The sequence below is a fragment of the Gavialis gangeticus genome, unplaced genomic scaffold (assembly GCF_001723915.1).
Source record: "Gavialis gangeticus isolate Ggan-Ray unplaced genomic scaffold, GavGan_comp1, whole genome shotgun sequence".
Taxonomy (NCBI): Eukaryota; Metazoa; Chordata; order Crocodylia; family Gavialidae; genus Gavialis; species Gavialis gangeticus.
The window spans coordinates 23472543-23492730 of NW_017729008.1; the positions used below are offsets into that span (position 1 = coordinate 23472543).

General features: G+C 41.0%; 1 protein-coding gene across 2 annotated transcripts in view; it reads right to left on the minus strand.

Annotated features, from left to right (window-relative positions):
• HGF (hepatocyte growth factor) overlaps positions 1-20188 on the minus strand; it is a 77679-nt gene that overhangs the window by 10247 nt on the left and 47244 nt on the right. For both annotated transcript variants that reach the window (XM_019509499.1, XM_019509498.1), the window contains exons 11-16: positions 19511-19549; positions 15894-15990; positions 11060-11134; positions 10308-10451; positions 8159-8265; positions 1520-1665 (exon numbers count right to left, since the gene is read on the minus strand). In XM_019509499.1, the coding sequence (XP_019365044.1) occupies positions 1520-1665; positions 8159-8265; positions 10308-10451; positions 11060-11134; positions 15894-15990; positions 19511-19549 (608 nt within the window). The remainder of the gene's footprint in view (positions 1-1519; positions 1666-8158; positions 8266-10307; positions 10452-11059; positions 11135-15893; positions 15991-19510; positions 19550-20188) is intronic.

Below are 20188 nucleotides of genomic sequence, written 5' to 3' on the forward strand. Positions count from 1 at the left end.
AGGCCGGGTCGGAGTTGAAGGCATACGGAGGGTGCATCCGAATCTGTTCCTGATAGCTATAGAGAACAGTGCCCATCGCTGAACACCCCTGCCCGTGACGACAACTTTGAGCTGTGGCTCACAGGCTCTCCCAAGGATTGTGGTGTTAGCATCTAAACAGGGAACACACCAGATCCATCAACTTATGCTAAAAAGCTAACCCCTTAAAAAGACATTTCACCCCCGGACCAGTTAAATGCTCTGACTTTGCTCTCAAAATGGAAGGCCGTATGAATCACGATCCAAACACTTCATGGTGTTTTTGCTAAGAAAGCTGTATAGCCACAACAAACTAACAAAATGGTTGCATGCTGTCGTCGAAGATGACATGTACACTGAATGCCACTTATTGGGTCTGAAACCCACTCCCTTCCCCCACCCCAAAACCTTCTGGTAAAATATTTTCTGAAGTGGTGTTTCACCTGCCAGTCTGACTCAGTTTTACTGTTCGTGCCTTGTTGAGAAAGGCTGTTGCAAGTGCAACACAGGAATGAAGAACCATCTGTTGGTTACAATCATTGCTAATATCAATGCATGGCTTTTCTTCCTTCAGGCCAATAAGAAGTACTGGATTTCCTGAGGGTTTCATGCAGATATGTTATTTAGCATGCATAAAATCGCACATATAATGAAACACTTAATTATAAAGAAAATGCTTTGTTAAGATCCCACGGATCCCTAGTGAATTTTGATGCTACCCTTGAGCACTAAAAATTATTTTATTTTAGTAATATCACTTCAGTTAGGGAACTATAATCATACTAAGGGTATTCACTCATAGCAGTTTGATTTTTTGAGTAAAGAATAAAAAAATGACTCACTAAAATGAATGTAAATATTCCCTTTGGCTTCTCAGAATCATAAGATTGAAACAAACCTTACAGGTCATTTGATCCCACCCCCTATTCCTAAACTATGGGCTCAGATGCAGATTGCAATCGAAGGATAGCAAATACCTGCACAAAATACTACCAATTCAACTGTTTTACCTAGAAACAGCTGGAATCTGTTTTTCCTTTTGTCTCTTGTAAGACCCCTGCCACTTTCTGTGATGAATATAAATATGTTCTCTCTCCTCCTCTCTCTACCATCGTATAAATTATGTTATTTTTATTTTACCAATTATTATTATACTGAATAGTAACTTACACCAGAAATAGAACCCTGTCCTGGAGAGCAATTCAGCATGTGATGTTGATATGTAAGTGAGTTTAACACACCCTAAAGTACTTTCCTGTACTAAAGTCACAGACTCAGTGATTTCAAAGGAACATTTGCTAAATAAGGTACTACCCAATGTCAGAAAAAGGATCTTTGTTTGCAATGCGAAATAGCACCAACATGCGATTTCTACTCAAATTTAAAGCATACAGAATAATTAGGCAAAACAACAAATAAATTATTTGTCATTAAAAAGAAAAAAACACCCTGCCCTGTGTTTGTAGACTCCCTCACTCCATTTGCTGCAATACTACTTTACCTCACAAGGTCCAGAACCAATGGTTTCAGCCCCAGCGCAGATTTCTGACTCATTCACAGTGATTTTCCCTTTGAGATATTGGTTGCACTTCTCATTTCCTACAATAAGCAGGTTCGCTACTCGGAGCAGGCCATCAGAGGGAATCACTAACATGAAAAATCAGGAAAACAACTATGAACAAACAATATTTTGTTTTCATGAAAAACATTGAGCGCAAGACTGTTTCCAGCGCATCATGTATATTTAACTGCTGCTCTCTTCCCCATCCTCATGCTAATGAACGTGTATCTTTTACCTTTCTTTTTTACCGTTCCAACAAAAATGCCAGAAATGCATCTGCTGTGTAGGCATGTGTTATGTATAATACATATATATCGTTACTATTATATTCTCCAGGTATAATACCTGGAGCTGTATGTTGTCACTGGATAAAAAACCAAACATGGATTCATAAGTTTTATTCTTAAGCAATCACTGACTTACTATATGATTTTGGAACAATCACTGCAAGTGAAACTGAGACTTCGAGTAAAACCCTAGCTCCTTTGAAGACAGTGGGAGTTTATTCACTGACCTCAACATAGCAGGGTTTCACCCCCTCTCTTGCAATGAATAAAAGCAAAACACAGAAGAGCATGCCAGGAACAACCCTAGGAAGAAAGTTTAGCAGCACAACAAAAGGTACTAATACACTCTGCTGCTGATATCTATTTGGTCTGTGGCAGTAGAGGGTGGGCAGTTCTGGACTGCCCATACTCTATTGCCATAGACAAAATAGATGTCAGCAGCAATAATTTATTAGTACCTCCGCCACCCCATGGAGCTGCTTTGGAGGCTAGAGGTGCCCAAGCACCTGCCTGGCTTTCCCCACTCACAGAAATGCACGTTAAGGGATGCATCTCCAGAAGAAGGGAAAGCCCATGAAGTGTGGATCCCAGAAAATCCCAACTGCCCCATGCCTCCATGCCAGGACCCACATGGCCACAGGGCTCCATGCTGGAATCTGCTCAGACCCATGCCTCAGAGATGCATGTATACAAATACAAGAAGTATGGGGAATACACAAGATGAGTCAGAAGCTGCAGTCTGTGAAAACAATCTGATGGGCACCACTGGGACCTAGCGGGACAACTCTTCTGACCGGAATGTGAACACTGAGGGTTACACTCTGTTTTGGAAGCACAAGATTTGGAGAAAATGTGCTGGTGTTTATTTGTATGTCAAAAACACATACATTTGTTCCCTGGTTCAGGAGGAAGAAGATGGCAAAGAAAAATGCATTTGGGTAAAGATGAAAGGTGAAAGATGCAGCATCAATATAATGGTGGGGATTTATTATAGACCACCTAATCAGGACAAAGAGGTAGATGAGGCACATGGTAAGCAGGTGACAAATCTATCCAAAAGCTATGGGATGGTACTGATAGGAGACTTCAATTTTTTGGCCATCTGCTGAAAAAACAACGCATAAAATGGCAAACCAGTTCCTAATCTGTGTGGAGGAAAACTTTCTCTTCCAAAAAGTGGACGAAACAACTAGGGTATCATCTATCTTGGATCTTGTCCTGAACAACAAGGAATAACTGATGGAGGATGGGAAGGTGATGGGTAACTTGGGAAGAAGTGATCACGATAAACTAGAATTCCAGATCCTGGGACAGGGAAAGCATAAAGTCAGCAAAATTAGGATGCTATATTCCAAAAAGGCTGATTTCACCCAGGTCAGGGAACTAATAGGCATGGTGTCATGGAAGGGTAGATTGGAGGATAAAAGCACCCAGGAGGGCTGGGAGTTTCTAAAGGACACAGTATTGGAAGCCCAACAAAAAACTGCCCTGACATGATGAGAGCATGAAAAGAATGGCAAGAGACCATTGTGGATGCACAAGGAGCTTCTAGGATGTCTGAAATGCAAAAGGAAAGCATACAGGCAATTGAAGAATGGGAGGTAACTAAGGATACATACCATGAAATAGCAAGAACCTGCAGGGACAAAACCAGAAAGTCAACTAGAAAGGCAAAGAATGAGCTGCACCTGGCAAAGGAGGAGGACAATAAGAAGATGTTCTGTAAGCATGTTGACCAGAAAAGAAGGCCCGAGGAAGCTGTGGTTCCTCTGTTAACAAGCCAGGAGGAACTCCTCACTGAAGATATGAAGAAGGTGGAGCTACTGAACAGCTACTTTGTCTCAGTTGTTACAAAAAAAAAATCAACTTCCAGACACCTAATAGGAATTACCTGGATAAGGAAGGGGGCAAGCTGAGGGAGGAAGTAACAAACAATAAATTCAAGCCAACAGGGCCAGATGAGCTTCATCCCAGGGTGCTGAAGGGACTGGTAGTTGAGATCCTGGAGCCCTTGGCAATGACCTTCATGAAGTCATGGGAGATGAATCAGGTACCAGAGGGCTGGAAATGGACCAATGAAGTACCCCTCTTTAAAAAAGGAAAGAAGGATGACCCAGGGAACTACAAGCTGGTTAGCTTCACCCTCAATACCTTAGAAGTTACTGGAGCATATCTTGAGGTAGGCCACTGGCAAGCACCTGGAAGATGAAAAGCTGGTTGCAAGCAGCCAGCATGGATTTATGAAAAGCAAATTGTGTCAGACAAAGCTGATCTCTGCCTTTGACAAAGTAACAATTTGGGTGGATATAGGGAATGCTGTGGATATAGTGTATCTGGACTTCAGCAAGGCTTTTGACAAGGTCCTGCATGACCTTATCAGAAACAAATTGAAGAAATAGGGGCTGGATTAAATTGTTACAAGATAACTGGCTCAATAGCCATGGGGAAATGGTAATTATTAATGGCCCTATGTCAGAATGGCAGGAGATTTCGAGTGGAGTCCCACAGGGGTCTATTGTGGACCCAGTACTGTTCAATGTGTTTATTAATGATTTGGAGGCTGGCATAGAAAGCTTCTTGAACAAGTTTGCAGATAACATGAAAATGGAAAGGATTACAAACATGTTGGAGGATGAGAGCACAGTTCAGAAGGATCTCAGCAGACTGGAAAGTTGGGCTAGAACTAATAGGATGAAGTTCAGTGCAGACAAATGCAAGGTACTGTACCTTGGGAGGAATAATCAAAAATACAAATTCAAAGAGGACTGCAGCTCTATGGAAAAGGCAATGGGAGTCTTGGTAGACCACAGACTCAAAATGAGTCTGCAGTCTGATACACACACACAAAAGGTGAATGTGGTTTTGGGCTTCATTAATAGAAGCATTAGGTGGAAGACACGGGACGTGATAGTCTCTCTCCACTCAGCACTGGTTAGGCCTTCCCTAGAGTACCGTGTGCATGTCTGGGCTCCACATTTTAAAAAGGACATGGAGAAATTACCAAGGGTCCAGAGGCAGGCAACAAAGATGATCAAGGGCTTAGAAGGCAAGTCATATGAGGAAAGGCAGAAGGAGCAAGGTGTGTTCAGCTTGCAAAAAAAAAGGCACTTAAGAGGCGACAGGATAGCAGCCTACAAATACTTGAAGGGCTGCCATAAAAAAGAGAGACTGCACCTTTTCTTTCTTGCTGCAGAGAGGAGGATGCAGACCAATGGCCTGAAGTTCCAGCGAAGTAAATTTGGATTGAATATCTGGAAAAACTTTCACTGTGAGAATAGTAAGGCAATCGAATAAATTGCCTAGGGAAGTTGCCCAGGGGACCTCCATCACTGCAGGTGTTCAAGAAGAGGTTGGACAGCCACTAGTCAAGGATGATCTAGGCATAGCTATGCCTATTTTCTACCATGGGTACTTCCCTTGCTTCTGGACTTGGCTAATTGCTCCCATATCCTGCCCCCACCCCTCCTTTTCTGCTATATATTTAAGCCTTCCTCAGAGGCACTCAGTATTGGCTACAGCTAAGGCTGGGGATTTTCAACTGGGATATGCTGATTCTCATGCTAGGAGCAAAGTCAGAGATTCCTGGTTAGAGGGTCCTGCCCCTACATTCAAGGTCAGACCAATCTCCATATTTGGGGTTAGGAAGGAATTTTACCCCATGTTCAAATTGGTATGGACTGTGGGGGTTTTTTTCCTTCCTCTGTAGTAGGGGGCATGGCCCTCTACCCAGGACCTCTTGAGCATATTTTGACAACTTTTTATAGAAGCAGGACATTGGCTGCTGTGGTTCCCCTGCTATACCTGTGGCAAATTAGGCTGTTAGATCTATGTTGTGTCACGGTTAATGGTAGTCTTAGGTAGAATATAGATTATGGTTGTATGGGATGGTTTGCACAGGGATGAACCTGCCTGGGGCAGGGGATTGGACTAGACCTCTGGAGGTCCCTTCCAGCCCCACTTCTCTATGAATTCATGACTATGACTCTGATCACTGTACACCCACATGTGTAAGCTGGTCACACAGCTTTTCCCCCGACAGCATGTAGTGACAATATGCATAAGCTACACAATTTAATATAAGGATCTAACCAAATGGTTCCCTCAGCAGCTATATAAGGGAAGCCAGAATCATGTCCTTAACTGCACTGACACTCACCATCAGATAAAAAACAGGCATACCAACAAGTACTTCCCTATGTGAGAGGAGTACTCTGAGGACTACTACATTAATCAGTCAGACCTATTAAAACAAGAGAGCACAAACTACTCCTATTAATTATCCTGTACTACTATTTGTTCTGCCAACAATTCTTTCCCTTATTACTGAACACCACTGTAATCAGACCTTCTATTCCCTAGCGGTGTCTGTTGGATGTTGTCTGTCTGCTAATATCATAACCATGAAGTATAACTACTATTCTCATGCCCAAAGAGAGGACACAGAACTCCATTTAAGAAACTCTGTCATTTGATTCAACGGTGGGCCTGCAGCCCTCACCCTGCTGAGGCTGATAGGGTGTTTCCAGTTGTGAAGGCCACCTAAATCCCAAGAATCCCAGTGGTCAGATACATCAGTAATGAAAAAAACTTAGCCACATTTTATGATTTGCATTTTCAGTTCCCTGAGTCAACACTAACACCACAAATATAAGCCAGCTTACACTTTCACACGGCACCTCTTACTCCCTTGTGTGTGATAACTGCACCATGAGGGGTTAAAGTATACTCTGAGTGGGGCTGCTATTCCATCCCCCATATGCATGGTAGAGAGTAGGCGGGTAAGAATGAGGTCTTCATGTCATTTTCCAGCATAATGACCAATTCAATAACTGGTGCACAAAGAGGAACAATCTGATTTAAGGTTGGTATAGATTACCTTCTAACCCTTAAACAGTGAGGGGTGGGAATAACTAACCAGTAATCCTCATAGATTTGTTCTAGCTCCTAGTCTGCTTTTGGGGCAGTGCAACTATGTTGCTGTCAGTTATTCAGGATTTGTGGCAGCACCAAAACTAAGCCTGGAGTAATTATTGTCATCTGACAACTCATAACTATCAGTCAACATATCATTATTTGATATTTGATAGTTTATACATGTAGGCTCTCCCCCACAAAATTGACATTAAAAAAAAAAGGAGAATAAGCTACCTTATTATGGCAACAAAGTCAAACACTCTAAAGTTAGGTAATACCAGAATTAAATGTTGCCCATGCCTCTTTAATTCACCATGCCTTGTGCCTAGACAACATGGCACAGCCTTGGATTACGTGATCCTTTTTTTCCACAGGACCCTCAACTCAGTGCACAGAATGGCTTGTGTTCATTTAATGAACATCTGTTCAATGCTTTGTTTTCTCCTTGTTATTCACTGTATGGTCCTGGCCCAGAATTACTGTCTGCTATTTGAGCCCTGCTATGAAGACAGAATTTTAATTTTCTCTTTGTTTTTTCTACGGTGTTCATCATTCCGGAATCCAAACATTCCACCAAAAATTTATTTTCACCAGCAACTCAACTGTAAAGACCTTTGTCCCAACTTATTCTGCTTGGCTCCCTCACGTTTCAATCTTGTTCCCTCTGCATCCTAATCTGGACGTTTTATTCCCCATGCTACCCAGACACAGCAAAGGAGGCACTGACAGCTATATTAGGAGAAACAGTTCCAGTTCCAGGGCTCACCCACAGGCCAGCCCACTTGTAGCACAGAACTGCAATTGCTCAAATGCACATGGAAAAATTCCCAGGCAGATGAACACTTCAAAGATTTTATCTGCTAAACTCTAAACCATCAGGATGAACCCTAAACTTCAGTGTAAACATCCCCATGTAGAAGCTCATACTGAGCATGTGCAAACTGTGATCTTATAATGTGGTCAAATTTAGTCCAATTTTAATGGTTATGGCAGAAAGATGCATCCCTGCCAAATTTAAAATCCCTACAGGAAAGTGCTATAACTCCTCACAGAATATGGTGCCCATTTTTATATATATTATAGTCCAGTCGTCAGAAATGGCCAAGCCATTCTGGCTGGGGTTTGACTTTTTTTGTTTTTCCTAGAAAAAATAAAATAGAAAATAGCTGAAAGCAGATACGGAGCATGGAAAAATGTAGCTGAAACATATTTTGACAAATTATAAGCAACTGAAAACAGGGTCTTAAAATGGGAAGGGTTGGTGGCTTTAATAACAGGTAGCCATACAAGTTTCACTTATATTATATTAGGAATGGGAACTAAACAGGCTGTCAACATACTTTATTTTATTTAGTTTTAAAACACAAGTCTCTCTTACATCCTGTATATCCCCATCCATAAACACTGCAAGTGGTCTTCTCTGGAATGGTACATCCAGAAATGGGCAGTCGGATTATATCCACCTCAGCATTCAATACTGCAGGTCTGGGAAAAGAAACCAAAGAGTACATGTAAAGGATTTTTCATGATGAAGTACAGTATTTTTCAAAATAGCATTAAAATACTAATTCACAGTAGGAATTACAATTGGGCCAATATTGTGCTTTCTTTTCCATCTTATTAAGACCCGACAGATCCTTTTAAATATTTTTTCCATTTCATCTGTGAGCCATCAAAATATTTCATAGATTGCTGTCCCAACTTTTATCCTATTTAATTTTTCATATAGTGATGATATAAAGGAAATGTATTTAATTAAAATAAACATTTCTGATAATATGAAGATAGTCTGAAGGTCCTGTGTACAAAATGATCTCAGTTACACTAAGGTGTTTATTCTGTAAATTGAAACCATACTCCATTCTAGGGTTTTTTATGTCTATTTCTTAGGGAGGGTGGAGAGGAGTGGGGATGGACAGACCTGGTCATCAGGAGGAAACATGTAGGACATGTTGTTCAAGAAACACCATACGTTTTTCAGATGGGATTGCTGAACCAACATTTTTCAAAGCCAGGTGAATTCCACCTGCTTCAAGTCCAAGTATTCAGGCCCAAATATTCGTTGTGCAAATCTCAGTAATTTAGGAACTGAATGATGAAAACAATTCATCACAATCTAATGGCTGTAGCTATTCAGGTATCAACCCACTCCAGTTACTGGATCTGCATAAACTGAGATCTACAGGCCTCCCCTTGATGCTCCCAACTCTTATGGGGTCTTTTATTTGTTTGTTTGGTGTGTTTTGATTTGGTTTTATTAGACTGCTTAGGACCAATGTAGAAGGTGTTTCCATGCCTATTGGTAGTGAACCAGAATCCCTTTTCAGCTGCTGTACACGACTAGAAGACAAAAATACTAAAACCTAAACAGGTAAGTTCCATCGAACTGCTGTCCTTTGTAAAAGCAGAACCTGGGCATGGCTGGAAATTAGGCAGCTATTAGGTACCTTTAGACAAAACAGGGGGAAAAATAGCCTTCAAAAACTAGCCACAAGGTTATAAATTATTTCACAGTGAGTAGAGCTGTTCAATGGGGGATTTTTTTTGGCAAAATTGGTTTTCTGAACAGACACAGCATACTAGAAAATATTGGCTTTGACCAAGTTTTTTTAAAGAAAACATTAAATTATTTTCTAATATTTCCCATCTTTTCTTGATGTTACTTTATCCTGCTCTCATCTCAGTAAGGATAAAAGGTGTAAGATTAAAAATTGAGGCAGCTTGCAGACATTAAAAAAAAACAAAAAACAAAAACAGCATTTTAAACTCGGCTCATTCCCATGCTCAGCCACATGCATGCCTGGAAGAGGCAATGCCTTAGTTGGATTCAGCTTGCCTGGCATCTGTAAAAATTGGGCACATTAGTGGGGTTTTTTTGGCACTTTTATCTAATAGCTGACAGAATTAGCTTTAGCTAAAAGTGTCAAAAAGCCCCAATGAAGTACCTGATCTATACAGACACTGCAGAGTCGGGTCAAAGTAATGCGCTGCTTCTTTCCGTAAAGTACGTTGTCGGTTTTTTTTCTAAATATTTGCAAGCAGCCCGAATGATTTTTTTCCCTTTCTATTTTAATTTGATTTATATTTGAATTTTTTGTCAAACCACATTGCAAACCAGAGAACACAAGAGTGTTATTTATTTATGTTGGTGAAATATATTTGTCTGTTGTACAATCAGTTCTAACCACAAGTTTAATCCATATGAATAAAGTCTACAACAGGGCTTGGTAACCCACAGCCTGCCAAGCAATTGTATGTGGCCTGTGAAGCTGGGAGGTCAGCGTCAATTTGGCGGCAAGTCAGTGACAATGTGGTGGGTTGGAAGCGGTGGTGGCAGTGATGGTAGCTAGGTTGGAAGCAGTAGCCTGTCTTTGGACTGAGCTCCATTAGTTCAGCCTGTTGCTCTTAAGAGGTTGCCAACCCCAGATCTATAATACTGTTTCTGTCAAAGTCAAAGCCCATAGTTCTTACTTAGGAAAACTGTTATCAACTGGGGGTCTTAAGAGTTAGTGGTACAAAAAACTAACCTGGCAAGTTTCAGTAACATCAAATCAGACCCTTCAGGACCATACACCAACTGGGAAATATTCCGAATTTGTCTTTTCGTCCCTTCTCTCTCTTCAATGTCATGAACTCCAAGCCAAGCTTTATAGTCTTTCAAATCTTTGTACCTATGTAAGGCAAATTTGATATGACACACTGGGGTTTTACTTACTGTATAACACAATAATACAAAACTATTTTATACTGTGCCATGACCATCATGTAAACACTGACTGATTTAAACTAACACTCTTAACTAATATTATGCACACTGCCAATTTCAGATCCGAACCAAAGCTTTTCCAAAATCAACATGGCCAGATGAAGGGTTTGGGATTGGAACCACTACATAGTTTTAGCTCAAACTGCTATGAAACATAGCTGTTGTTTCCTGATAGTGGCCAGACTTGCTAATTCTCAGATGATATGAATCTTTGACCTTCCAGAGGTTTGACCAACACTTGCATTATACTCTGGCTATTTCAGCAGCAGCATGAAATTAATTTTAAAGAGGCAATTACCTAATGCTTACACTTGAAAATATATTCATGCTTGTCTATAAAATGTCTAGTATTCCTCAGAAGCAATGAATGTAATAATAAATATAAATACCAAGGTCCTTAAATATCAAAAGAGAATGATTAAAGATAAAGCAAAAGCAGCTTTAGGAAAGAAGCCTTGTGCTTCAGTCCTACAGGAAAGAAATACATTTCAATAATGCTACAAACTACTGTACCGAGAAGGGAAGCACTGTCTTGCAGTTAGCACCCAGTTCTCGTGTATCAAAGAACCTCCACAAATAAGTCTATCCCTGAAAAAAAAGAATAGAAGAAAAATAAAACTGTTTGCATGTACCAAACCCAAATCTCTAACAATGCTCCTGGCACTTGGCTATATAATTCACATTGTTATAACTGAATATATTGCTAGTGAAAGGTGGACTAACAGGCTCAGAAAATACCTCTCTCCCTCTAGCCACAGTACAGTTTTAGAAAGGACAGAAGTGATATGGATTTCCCAAGACTGTCACACCAGTGGCCAGATCCAGACATGCAGGCACATGCATTTCTTCAAGGACAAACAGCAGCAGTACAATCTGTGCCACCACTACCTGTGCATGTGCACTCTGGCATGCGGCAGGTTGCCCCAGGGGAGGCTGGGGCCAGCACCTGGGCTAGCTCCAGAAGCCTTACTTGGGCTCAAAGGGGGCTTCTGGGGCTCCAGATGTGGCAATCTGGCAGCAGGGAGCTTGGCATGGCTCTGGCTGGCCAGGCTCGTGTTTTGGGAGATGCACGCTGCTGCCACATGCACCGCCCTGCTTTTTTCTGCTGTGGGTATTTTTGACACCAGGATCTCCCAGTGTCAAAACCCTCCCCGTGCTGCAAATTAGCAGCGTGGGGAATGCCTGAATTTGCAGTGTGTGCAGTATGTGGTGCCGCAAGCAGGTCTGCAGAGCCACATACTTCACATGCATGCTCATCTGGATGTGTATGCTCATACTGCACATGCATGCTCATCTGGACATGCTCAATGTGTCTAACAAGAGATGACAGGGAAGTTCAATTTATATAATTTGTCTGTTTATTCATTCCTTGGTATCAATGTTGAACCTAGGAAGTGAGCCAAACACAGAATTGCAGTGATATCAATATAGTAGAGACAGGACTGAATTCACCTGGTGATTTCACACAAGCCTCCAACTGCCAGCAGGGAAAAAAAAAGCAACATTTGTTCTTTATTGAACTAGGTATTATTCAAAACTTTAACCTAAAAGTAGAAAGTTCCTATTTGATTACTAATTCCTTGAGTTTTATAGTTTCTCTTAGGGCACATCCAGATGAGTGCACACGTGTGGTATGTGGTGCTGCAAACCACACATGCAGGCATTTGCCACGCTCCTAATTTGCAGTATGTTGGGGGGTTTTTGACACCAGAAGATCCCAGTGTAAAAAAAACCTGCGCCTGAAAAAAGCACAGTGGAGCACATGGCAGCAACGTGCACTGCCCGAAACTGGAGCCTGGCCAATCAGAGCCATGCTCCAGCTGCCAGCCAGGCTCTGTGCACTGGATCACCACCACTGGAGCCCTGGGAGGGACCCGGGACCTCAGCTAAGGCTGCCTGAGACAGCCAGATGCTGGTCCTAGCCTCCCCTACCCAACCTGGGGCAACTTGCCATGCACCAGAGCACTTGTACACAGGCATTCCCTGGGGACAACTATGTTCTACTGCTATTTGATCCTGGGAAAATGCACGTACGTGCTCATCTGGACATGCCCTTGTAGTTCAATTGGAAACAATCTGTAGTATGTGACATCTTATGTGTGATTATAAAAATTGCAACCTAATAGATGAAGAAAAATTCAAGTGAGCAACATGAATATTCCTATTCCAGGAATAAAGAAGAGAATTTGAAATGCAAATTAGTAAGCTTCTTTCTTTGTACCTCCAAAATTGTTTTTATTTACTGCTGCTCTTTGGAAGTGAGTCAGAACAGTCAGCAATTTGGGAAAAGCTTAACTTTTCACAATTTATAAATTCAAATCATACAGATGTTCAGAGCTTTAGAAAGAACTACTGGAAGAAGCCCAGACTTATGCTTATTCTATATTGCACTTCAAAGACAGCAGAACAACACAGATGGGTGCCTTCTATTTCTTTTGGTCTGTGTTCCAGTCAAGGGACAAAACATCTGGCCCAACTGGCTGGATTTTTTTAAAAGCTAGATTCTGCCCAGATTTCTTATGAATGTATCAGAAACAGGAGAATATAATTTTTTTTTTATCAATGGCAGTTAGCAGTACTGATATCATCCCCTTTAAGAGCTTCAGAGGTAAAAATTCTGCTTTCCCACTGACATAAACTTTGAAATAGCTGGAGATTTGCTTAGATATACTGATAACAACATCTGGCCCCAACTGCAGATGCTCAGGGATGTAAAACCATGTGTCACTGAATTTCTTTGTATTGTAGATATTGAACTTATCTGCAAAATATGGACACAGATATGGGTTTTTGAATATTTCAAAGTTTAGGAGTGTTCAGATCTGCCACATTGGTTTTGCATTTTATGATTTGGAGTCTAAGAGAATTAAATGTCTGTACAATCAGGAGCCAGATTCAGTTTTCAAACTCTTTCCTCCTTCCTGAAAAGTATTGACATGATGTGAAGTTTTGGTTCAGGCCCATATTTTAATTACTGGGTTGTTTGTAACAGTACACTTTCAGAAAACTGTGCATCTTCAATCGAATCCACCTCGGGCTTTTTTAATGCCTGTACCTAGCCTGGGTCTCCCAATCCCAACTCCCAGGGTAAGTGTGATAAACACTATGAGCATTTATATGTGTGCTATGGGAATGGGTAAGGGGATGCTTTAATTAGAGTGGCTCCCAAAGCATTTCATGTATCAGTATCCCCACAGTGAAAAATGGCAGCAGGGACGCTTTAACTAAATCTTGAACAAGCTTTAGTCAAAGCACCCCCACCACCATTTTTCAGCATGGGGACATCGATACATAAGACAATGGAGTCTGCAGGAGCAAGGTAATTACCATGCTCCAGCAGACTTGATTAATCAAGTTTGTTCCAACGCGCTGTAATTACAGAGCATCAGAGCAGCCTCGCTGTTCATGTTTAGGTGCCCTATGGTATAAAACTAAAAGGGAAGCCGACGCTAGGAAGGCTTCCTCCAGTTTCATACAGCCGTCCTCTCTCATTATTCTCCATCCAACCAAAGTTTCCAGGACTTGCACAGAATTATCCACCTTGTTAAGTGGAACAAGATTGTCCCAGTGGCTATAAGTTGATCCCTTCTACTCAGAAGGACAGGTCACCCAGGTGGAAAGAAGAGCTAAAAAATCCATTTAAGTGACAAAAAATAACTTTAATACATCTATACTTAGAAACAGGGCATTTTTACACATGCTGTGAGATGCAACGCTGGGCACTTTAATTAGCAAGCTGTGCTAATTAAAAGCGCCCGTGCATCACACGTGTCAGCATCCCCGCATGTCCCCACGCTGGAAAAAATGGCAGCAGGGTGCTTTGAATTAAAGCTCATGTTTTATTTTATGTTTTATTTCAAAACACCCCACCACCATATTTTCAGCACAGAGACGGGCAGGGACTCTGATACATGTGAATCAGAAGACTGCCAGAGCACATCAACTGTCATGCTCCAGCAGACTCAATTAATCGCTGACTTTCCAGTATGTCTGAGCAGGCTCTGCACACATGTATAGAAGCCCATACATAGCACTTAGATGCCTACAGAAACATAGGATTTAGGCTTGAGTATTTGCAGAGGCTAGACATCTTCAGTGTTGTCACACCTATGCAGCAATTCCTGCCACTGCCCAGCTGAAACTTCATCATGAATCTAATCTAGTTGGATGCTTGCAGAAGTTTAAAAAAAAAAAAAGTACTTTATTGGAAGAAGCAGTGCATTACTTCAACCCAGCTCTGTAAAGATTGGGCACTTCAGTGGGGCTTTTTGGCACTTTTAGCTAAAGTTGATTCAATCAGCTATTAGATAAAAGTGCCAAAAACCCCCCACTAAAGTGCCTGATCTTTACAGATGCTGCAGAACCAGGTTGCACACTGCCTCTTTTTGGCATTTGCAGGGCTTGGCGTGGGAGTGCACCACATTTAAAATAAAGCATCACTTTTTTTGGATTTTTTTTTAATGTCTCCCATTTAGTAGGAAGTAGGTGAGGAGCAAGAAAGGCATTGGTGACAAGAGGACAGAGAAAAACACTGAAGGACACTATGCCAATGATCCCAAAACCCCATTTTTACAAAATATCTTCCCTATCATAGGTTTCTGCCTGCAGGTTCACTTTAACAGTACAAACAGGACTGGTTAGGAGTGACAAATATCAAAATGAAGCTTTTTATGTTGATTTTTTTTTTACTTGGCACTAAATAGAACAATATGAGATGAAATGCTACTACGAATTTTACTGGACAGGATCTTGCAAAATGCAATGTTTCCAGCTGTAAACATTAACATATTATTTTACAGAAAAAAAGGGATTTCCTTATTGTCCATACTTATTTCTGATACAAATTCTAATTCAATTGCATGTAATGACATGAACAGATAGCCTTATTTTTGACACCAGTGTAAATTCTGCATACGTCAATATACATCCAAATGCACAGCTCTTAAAGTAAAGGAGGCATCATGCAACTACATTTTCTTACATCTAAAACACTAGAAAAAAATTAATGTTTTAAGGGTGGAAATAATAGTTATAATGCAACAAGATTTACAGTAGCTAATCTACAACACAGAAGATTTATGATCTATATAGATTTGATTTATAGCATGTGATTTATAGCAGGTTTATGATCTATATAGAGCAATTAAAGTTTTGAACCCAGTCATTGACATGAAAGCTGTAGACTCCAGAATATCAACACTTATTGAGGAACTGGGAGGGGGGAGGTTGATTATCCAGTGTTGAACTACAGTCTACAACCTGCATGGAGATCCACGTTTAATGTAATTTCAAAGCAAATACTCTCTTACAAAAGCACTGTGTTCTTTCTGTGCAAAGTTATAGTTACCTGTACATCAAACTAACCATCCATCCTGAGTTATTTTGCATTGGGATTCCATTTACAACTCTCAACTGCTTTGTTGAGGCACAAGGAATGACAGTATCTGAAAGCAGGTCCAGAGATCACATTTTACTAAAAACAGCGGTAGGAAACCTGTACAATTGCACATAAGGACCACAGAAAGGTCAATATTGAATAAAATGGAGACTTTTTTTTTCCTCAGAACTACTAAAATGTCTTTAAACAATATTCAAAATAACTTCAATAGGATTGGGACTGGGCCATAATTTTAAAGGGGTTGTTGACAAACACATGTACCTGGTTTTAGGATCAAAATTTATAGAACTAAAAAACAAATATTGAAAATTACCACCATGTTTCATCATGTGCAAGGTGAATAAACATTACAGAACATGTTAAAGTATCAGCTCACTAAGGGATTTTTAAATTTCCTTCTGTAAATCTAATTTTCTTAAAGCCAAAGGTAATTTTCTGGGTTTTTTGTTGTTTTTTTCTCTGCGTGCTAACAGAAATAAAGACCAGGTCCAATTCATTCTCATAGGTGCCTCCACCTAAGTATTGCAACACCTAGAACTTAGATGCCTTGCCTTAGAAGGGTGATCCAGATCGGCAGGGTAAAGATACCAAAGATCCTTACAGAATCAAGAGAGAACTGACTGCTTCCAAAGGGTGAACCTGAATTCCTAGGTGCTTAGCAGCAAGAGGCCTAGAAATAGGCAGAGGAAAATCATAGGTATATTCACAGCTTATGTATCTAACTCAGGGCTGCAAAGGGCATGCCTCCATTGGGCATCCAGAGAGCCCACAAAGGATGCATTTTTCAGACCAAGATGCCTAACTCACCACAATTGCACTGAATTCCACACAAAGGACAGTACCTACTGTGATCTCACTCTCCAATATGGATTTGGATATCTGTAGTTGTGCCATCAATCTGTTGTACAATAGTGGGTTACGAAGTTGCTCAGGAAGCGTATGTCCCTGTTTCTAGGTCCACACAAAGGCTTCTGCTGCAAGAGTTATTTCAGTGCATATGTGTGTGTTTTAAATCAATAGCTGTCTAATGTAAAATGCATAAACGGTACTGATAGTAGTGATGGGAACCAAGGATCCCTCCTGAGTTGCTCACTGGGATACAGTCATGCTGTCTCTTCCTTATTTTCCTTGCGAGTTCACTAGGATGGTACTGCCATCCACCCTGTTCCTTAGTCTCATGGTCATCTCCAAAGTAGGAGATAGAGGCTGACAAGTACCTGGAACAAAGATCCACCACTTTCATGGCAAATGCTCTAATCATGTCAAAAGTAGGTGCTGTCACGAACCTTGTTATGTTTTGGGGGCTCACGGGGAGTCACGAATGTTTCCTTTGCTTTATGGTACCGATATAGCATGTATGTGTGGTTTTGTTGGAATGCCAATGGTATGCTGCATCCTTTTAGATTACTGTTATCACCATATGAATGATGTTATACTCTCTATATATACCTTTATAATTTTGGATATGGTTCAGTCAGGGGACTGAGGCATGCATACTTAAAGCCAATTACCATCCTTCTCTCCAACCCCAAGCACAGACAGAAAGAGTTAGTCCCAAGGCACAGTCCACCTTTGATGGGGGAAAATCAACTCTGTAATAGCCAAGGCATCTGGGAGAAATTGCCCTGGGAGTAATGGGCAATTGGAGTAATGCCGATAGGAGGCTTTTTAGGGTAGAATCAAATGTCTTTGAATCTCAGGCTTTGGGGGTTCAATGACCCCAGTTACCAGGCCTGGTAGAGTCAGCAGGAAGGCTGATCTCTAAGAAGTCTGGCAGGTCTCTCAGGAGGGACTAATCTGTAGCCAGATGAGAGATTAAGGAACTTTATTTGTTTTGCCTTTCTGTTTTTTAAACCTACAGTCTGTTTGGCTTATACAATTCTTTTTCCCTACATCATAAATCTTGTTGTTTTGACTCCTTACTGATTGCCTGTGGACAAAATTATTTCTGGGCAAGTGACAGATACTGCGAGCTAGCTCTCTCTACAGAGAGAGGCACCCATAATTTCTTCTCAACCCAAAAGAGGGAGGAGGGGAACCTGCAGCTGGCGTCTGCAAGGTCCGGTAGAAGGACAGTAGGGAGCTATCCCAGGGCAAGCTCCGTCTGTTTCATAGGCAGATTGGCAACAGAGTGAGGAGAAATTTGGGGTTCTGTGGACCCCACATGGACAGATGTGTGACAAGCACTGTTATGCAAAAGGTGGGTACTGCCCCAGAGACGGTGCTCAGGACTATACGCCATCATGGCTCCACATAATTGAGTGCCGTTGTCAGCAACAACCAAGCATTAGGCATGCTTTCTGAGTGCATAGCACATTGGGAACTTAGGCAAGAAGCAAGCTTTGCTTGGTAATATTTGTATTGGCCCAATTACCATATTTACTCTAATTCAAGGCAAGATTTCTTTCTCCCAGCAACATGGGGTAAACAAGCTTTGTCTTAGATTCAAGTACAGGCCCAGGACAGCCCAAGCCTGGCCAGGCAGAAGCAGCAGTGACAGCTCCAGGCCTGGCTTTGGGTAAATATGATATACAGTTGAGAGAGATTAGCCTAGAGAAGAAAAGACTGAGAGGGGATTAAAAGCAGCCTTCAACTACCTGGAGGGTGGTTCCAAAGAGGATGGAGTTGGACTGTTCTCAGTGGTGACAGATCACTGAACAAGGAGCAATGGTCTCAAGTTGCAGCAAGGGAGGTTTAGGTTAGATAATAAGAAAAACTTTTTACTAGAATGACAGTAAAACACTGGAACGGGTTACTCAGAGAGGTTGTGGAATCTCCATCCTTAGAGGTTTTTAAAACTCGGATAGACCAGGCCTTAGCTGGGATGATCTAGTTAGGGATGGTCCTGCTTTGAGCAGTGGATTGGACTAGATGTGACCTCCTGAGGTCCCTTCCAACCCTACTTTTCTATGATTCTATGTTAGCCAAGCTTTTGGGCACAGTATGCCCTTCCTCAGGTTTGGGAAAAAAGCAAAGTCAGCCGCAGCTAGTGTACTGGATAAAACAATGGCTTATACTCCATTTTGTAAAGAAAATAGTCATTAAGATAAAAGGGGGAAAGAGGGCAGTAAATCTGTGGAGGAGTTAGCTATCAAATGTAGCTACAAACCAAGCAAAAGAAATAGACTTCAATAACCTAAAGAAAAGCCCTTCAAATGGAAAGAGATAGCTGTGGTACCAGGAAGTTAGCAGAGAGTTTGCAACAGTTTAGGTAAGAGCAAGATGTCTAGGTACTTGATCTGGATCAATTTTAAGCATGTCTAAGTGTCTCAGACTCAAGACTCAGTCTATGTGTCTATGATTCTTTTTCAGCCAAAATGGAAGCTGCTAATACATTTCAGAACCTGAGCAGCTTTGTAGCTACCGGAATGAGACTGATCCAGTTCCCTTTCTGTGACATCTGCTTGTGTCCCTTTTAGGCACATATGAGAATGATTGGTGGGGAGCCCCAGTAGCGCTAACACTACAGAAGTTACTCAGGTTCCTTTAGAGCATGCACAGAAACACACAGAAGAGAGGAAAACTATCATAAAGTAATAAAGGGCAAATAAGTAAAAATTACTTACTATCTAAGCTGGTTGTGGCAGGAGTAGTATCACCTTTACCTAGGCAAATTCACAAGACATCCATAATAAGAAAAAAATAAGTTGAGTCATAATAGGACAACAAATACTGTGTTAAAGATCAATAACTTACCAAATTAAGATTTCAGTAGGCTTTGAATCAAGCCATAAAGGCATGTTTAGTAGAAAGGAACAACTGGATGGAATTCAGATAAAATTTAGCAACATTTAAAAAAATGTTAATTTTATGTGGTTTTCTGCTTGGCTAAAAACTGAATGTCTGAACTATGAGACATGTCCCACATGTACACAGTAAATTCAAGATAAGTATTGGCCAATACTAACAAATAAATAAGGGTATGATTTTCCCAGGGGCCTAAAGGAGTTATGTGACTAAATCCAACTGAGATTCAAAGGAAGTTGGGTTCCTAACTTACTTCTACCCTTTTGAAAAATGCAAGTCTTAACTTTATGTTTATATTAGAAAAAGTGCATCTGAATGCAAATTTACTATCCAAAATCTGCCTCCACTGTACCTCCAACCCTAATCAAAATTCACTTATTTTCATTAAGTTCTGAAAGTTTCTGAAATCCTGTTCATGTTACCTTTTAAAAGAGACCTTTTACCTTAGGATAATTTGAAGGCATGACTGTAGTGCTTGTGGTCATAGCTGAGCTAGC